This window comes from Alligator sinensis, unplaced genomic scaffold (genome assembly GCF_000455745.1).
Source record: "Alligator sinensis unplaced genomic scaffold, ASM45574v1 scaffold1213_1, whole genome shotgun sequence".
Classification (NCBI taxonomy): Eukaryota; Metazoa; Chordata; order Crocodylia; family Alligatoridae; genus Alligator; species Alligator sinensis.
The window spans coordinates 650,007-655,211 of NW_005842401.1; the positions used below are offsets into that span (position 1 = coordinate 650,007).

At 46.1% G+C, this 5,205-nt stretch overlaps 1 protein-coding gene across 1 annotated transcript in view; it reads left to right on the forward strand.

The window, feature by feature from the left end:
* Positions 1 to 5,205, forward strand: part of RTTN (rotatin) — a 147,871-nt gene that overhangs the window by 84,374 nt on the left and 58,292 nt on the right. The window contains exons 29-30 of the mRNA XM_025211349.1: positions 3,373 to 3,480; positions 4,915 to 5,073. Of these exons, the coding sequence (XP_025067134.1) occupies positions 3,373 to 3,480; positions 4,915 to 5,073 (267 nt within the window). The remainder of the gene's footprint in view (positions 1 to 3,372; positions 3,481 to 4,914; positions 5,074 to 5,205) is intronic.

Consider the following 5,205-nt stretch of genomic DNA (forward strand, 5'->3'; position numbering starts at 1 on the left):
ACGGTATAAGGTCCCCACCGCCAAGAAGACCGGCGACCTGCAGTGGCGACTTGTGCACGGCATCTTGGCCACTGGCACCTTTGTGCGTCACCTGGACCCAGCGGCCTCAGCGGCCTGCCCCTTCTGCCTGGGGGTGCTGGCTGAGGACATTTTCCACGCGTTCCTCGACTGCCCCCGGCTGCAGCCTCTTTTTGCCGCCCTGGGTTACGCTGTTTCGGGTGCTGGGCCGAGACTTCTCTGAGGACGTCTACATCCACTCCTTTCCGTACCGGGCAGCCGAGCGGGCCACGGTCAGCCTGGCCAACTTCCTGCTGGGCCAGGCCAAGATGGTCCCCCTGAAGAGCCGGTGAAACCGGCTCACCGGCACTGGGATGGTCGACGCCCTGCAGCTCTTCTGCCTGCTGGTGCGGGCCTGCCTCTCCCTCGAGTTTGAGCAGGCTGTCCTCCAGCGGACGGTGCCCACCTTTGAGGAGCGCTGGGCCCTTGAGGGGGCGCTATGCCGAGTCGAGGCGGGATGCCTGATCCTCATACTGTGAGACCACCGTCTGCTCAAGCTGCGGAGACGCGTCAAGCAGGCCGAGGCCTTGGACTTTTGTTCATGCGGGTCGACCCCTGAGGCCTCCATGGGTGTCCTCGCTGGCAGAACTGTAAAGATGGAAATAGTCCTAATGTTCGTTGTGTTTTTGTTTTTTGTGTGTGTGTGTGTGTGTGTGTGTGTGTGTGTGTGGTTTTCTTTAGTCTAGAGTGTACGGGCAGGCCTTGCAGGCCATGAGCCCAGGCCTTGTCCATGAGGCCCAGATATCCGGGCGTACCTGTACATGCTCTTTACTGGCTCTGAGTTATCACCCTCCCTGGAATAATTTTCTCTTAAAAGTCAGTTCTGCTAACCTTACTGTAATTGAATAGAATCACTCTAAAAGTAATCCCACTGTTTTCAAAGGGAATGCTGGCCTAACACAATGTTAAGGGTAGCTAAAATAAAAGATTTTTTATTTTTACCTTTCCAAGATTATTTTAAATGCAATAATTTCTTTTATTTGAAAATAACAGACACCTCAATGTGTCCAACAGTTCTGGAAATGGAAACCTTGTTAACAAGATATTGCATAATTCTAGTTGTTTACAGCAGTGTTTGTTTTCAGAACTTTGGATAACAACGTCTCTAGGAACATGCTTACTTCTTAAACAGACTTATTTTTTCCCATTAACTATAAGCACATGCCACCTGTTTACTGTATTAAGGACTAAACAAATACAGTATTAGTGTTCAGGACTGCTCTGTTATTTCCTAAATTCTGTACATGTACCTAAGGTTATATAGATAAGGTATTCAAGGAATATTTAATTTAATTTCTTTAAAAGTAATTGAATTTTCGTAATACAGACCTAAACTTTGTGTCCCAAGTCATTGTGATCATATTGTGCAAGCTGGAATTTTAATGATAGGAGTAAGGTGAAAAATATGGTCCTAAGCCTAAACTGACTAAAAGCAAAGCAGGATCTCTACTGTAATCCGTTTTGGGAGAAGGAATATTCAAAATAGGAATCATTGGTTATAGTCCAGACTGGAGAACTGCAGTTCAGGATATGTAGAACTGGAAGGGGCTTCCTGGGTCACTGAGATCAGTTTGCACTTGTGTACTGTGCAATACAAGGGTCATAGAGTTAGGCCACTTGCCTCATAATCAGGGATCCTGGTTTTCTCTATTTAAAACCCCCCAATTCTCTGATTATAAAAGAGAGAGAGAGAGAGCCTGATCCCATTGTCGCTAAGTGGCCTGGCAGCATACAGAGCAGCAGGAAAGGGGCATGGAGGGGGCAGACTGAGGGCCCCACAGGGAGGGGGGGCAGGGGCAGGCGCTGCACAGCCGGGGCGGGGTGTGGGTTGGAGCCACGGCTCATCCAGTGCATGCGGGGAGGGGGAGGCAGGTGGCTCCCACCACTGTATGCATCCTAGGAGGGCATGGGGAGGTGTGCCCCCTGGATCTGCACAGGGCGAGGGCAGGCTGCTGCTGGGGGCACTGCTGGGCTCTTCCCGGCAGGGCAGCTGGGCTGGGCTGTGTTTGGGGCCGGCGGTGGGGGGGGCTATGGTCAATTTTGAGGTAGCCCCCACATAGGCCTCCAAGCTCTGCTGCTTCCCTCCTCGAACTCAGCCTGGCCCAGCCCACAACAGCAGCCCACCCTCGCCCCACACACAGATCCAGGGGGTACAGCCAGCCCCACCCATACCCTCCCAGAGCAAGTGCAGTACCCTGGCTACGCAGTGCCTGCCCCTGCATAAGTGCCAGCCCTAGCGCCAACCCCACTCCCTCCCTCTGTGCAGGGGCCTTGGTTTCCCCCCCCCCGATACACCTCTTCCTTCCCCGAACAAACTAACCAGCCGGACACTGCTCTTCACACTGCCAGGCTGCACTCCTGGCCACCTGCGTGCTGCACTGCAGCTGCGGGGATGCACGCAGCATTTATCGGTGACATTATCAGCCAAAAGAAGCCAGTTGCTGATAATGTTAGTTTTCCTGTTATCGGTGCCAGTACGATATGGGACCAATGTATCAGTACACCTCTATTTTTTTTATCATGCAAAATCAGGGCTCCCTCTGCTCCTTGCGCTCACCAGGATGCAGGTCCAGCTGTGGCTGTCCCCTCCCCCTCCTCCTCTGCTGCTTTGTGCTGAGCAGCCCTGATATGCCACCAGCACTCTGCGCCATCACTGCCTCCAAGGACCAGGGCCAGAGGGAATGCAAGGCCAGCGCCGCTGGCTTTGCCCTGCCCCTGCTCCAGCCCTGCCATCTGCCTCCAAGGAGCAGGGCCAGGAAGGGTGGGGCCAGCACTGCTGGCTTCACCCCACAGCTCCAGCCCCTCTGTCCCCACTATCACAGTGGCACTCCACCGTGTGTGTTTGTCTGTGCAGAGCACTCTGGTTGTTTCAGTCAGCATTGTGATTGGCTGCCGAGACCACCAATCAGAGTGCGAATAAAGCGTTACGGATGGACACACAGACAGACACACTAAGGCTTTTATTATATTAGAATTAGTGTTGAGTTTTTTGTCTCCCACTGTTCTGCTGAACTTAGTTATCCTCTTCTGAGTTAAAATGATTCGCAGTATTTCCATCTGAAGTTTCTGCGGTTTGGCGGGGGGATCTGTTTATCATTCAGAACCTAATCCTGTGAAGATTTACACATGTACTTAATTTTACTCAATGAATAGATTTAAGTAAGTGTACGTAATTTTGCAGGGTTTAAGTCAGTATTTGTGCCGTACAATATTGGCACTCTGTAAGTTGCAATAAGCTTTAGAAAAACAAAACCTGGTCATGCTCGAAAGGTTACTTTCTAAAACATATTGCTTTGCTTTTTACTTTCTGACCAGGATTTGATCTCTCTCTGGTTCTTGCCTTATGAAAACAGTGAAGAAGAAGATCCTTCTCGACTAGGTCTGGCATGGCTGGTTCCGTTATGGGTAGACAGAGACCCTGAGGTTAGTGTACTGTGGCAGTAAAATAGTCATTCCAAGTTTAAGAAATGCATGTATCAAATTTTTTAAATTATATTTTAATGATGAGGCTTAAAATTGATACAATTTTAAATGTGGTCAGTGTATCCATGTGTTACTTTAACAGAAAAATTTAAAATGTATCATCAAATGAATGTCATCGCCACAGTTCTTTAGTGCGTCACTTTATGTTTTTAGTTACTCAGGGTAATCGTTCATGGTACTTTAGAATGTAAGATTTCTGCACTTTCTTTCTATTAACTATAAGCAGAAGTGTGTGTGTGTGTGTGTGTGTGTGTGCATGCGCGTGTGGATGCGTGCAAAATAAAATTCCTTTTAACATGAAGGCTGTGCTTGCTTGCTTCCCTCCTCAGACCTGATAAAGAATGTCTTGCATTCAGAAGCTTGTCTATCTTTACTCCAACCATGTCAATTGGTTCAATAAAAGATATCACCCCCCCAAAAAATCCTTGCCTCTTGCATAAAACCTGGACTGTCATGGCTACAGAATCACTGTAACATGATCATTTAACATGAATCAGTCAATGCAATAAAAGTGGAATCTAATTTTTATACTTACTTCTCAGAGTGGTGCTGAATGCTAAGCAGTGTCTTAAACAATATTTGAAATAGAACTGAAGCTTTAAACCTGGCTAGTAAGATTCTTGTGGTGTTTCCTTGACAACTGTGAATGGGGATCTTAATTTATTTTTTAAGTTTGAATGTCGTTGAAAAGAAGAGCAGGCCAGCCAGGTACCAGTACTAGTATAGTCAGAGGTGTGGCTGGGCAGCAGCAGTTTTATACCCTCTCCAGTGGCACTGCACTGTTGTAGTGCTGGACTGACAGTGACAGCAACACCTATATTTGTGTCCTGCCTAAGTTGGTGCCCCCACTCACTCTTCCTTTCTCTCTCCACCCTCTAGTTACACTGCTGAGCACAGTTTAGGTTTTAAAAAAAGGTTGAGGTATGATAACATGTATACAAAAATGTTGCATGTGTTTGTAGACTTAAGTAAGGCATCCACATTCCATTACTTGTCAAATAATATTAAATGTTAAGTCCTTAATATTTTGTTTATAATTGTTAGCATAAACGTATGATCAGCTATTTTTATATGTAATATTGCAAAAATTGAGGTATTATCAGATCACCCTAAAGACTTCTGGATACTTACTTGGCTTTCTAGGCATGTCTGCATTTGTTACTTAGGTGGATAGAATTTTGTAGTCTCAATATTTAAAGCTTTTGAAGGGATATAAAAGGGGTATAAAAGCTTTGGAATACAAGTCAGTCAGTAACTTTTCAAGGTAGTTTAGGGATTAGGACTGTATGCTTTATAGTAGAAGTTTGAGCAAAAATTGTAAAATATTGCATTTTACTATAATTTTTTTTACCTTATCTTGTGAATTTCTTCCAGGTAAGATTCACATCACTTGGAATTGGATCAGCTCTTACATCTCTTGAAGCAGGATGCATTGCTTTAGCAGACAGCTGTCAGAACATTTCTGGAGGATTATGGGGAACAGTAATAAACATATTTCTGGATCAATCTGAATGTAGCATGGTACGCCGGGAGGTATGCTTTTTTTCTGTTCTGTTGTTCATGAATATACATCTGTAAAACCTTTAAGGTCATAAAGAATGAAAACAATTATATGAAAATTAAGCTGTTTGTGAGAGGATTTATTCATGATGGCACAACATTCCT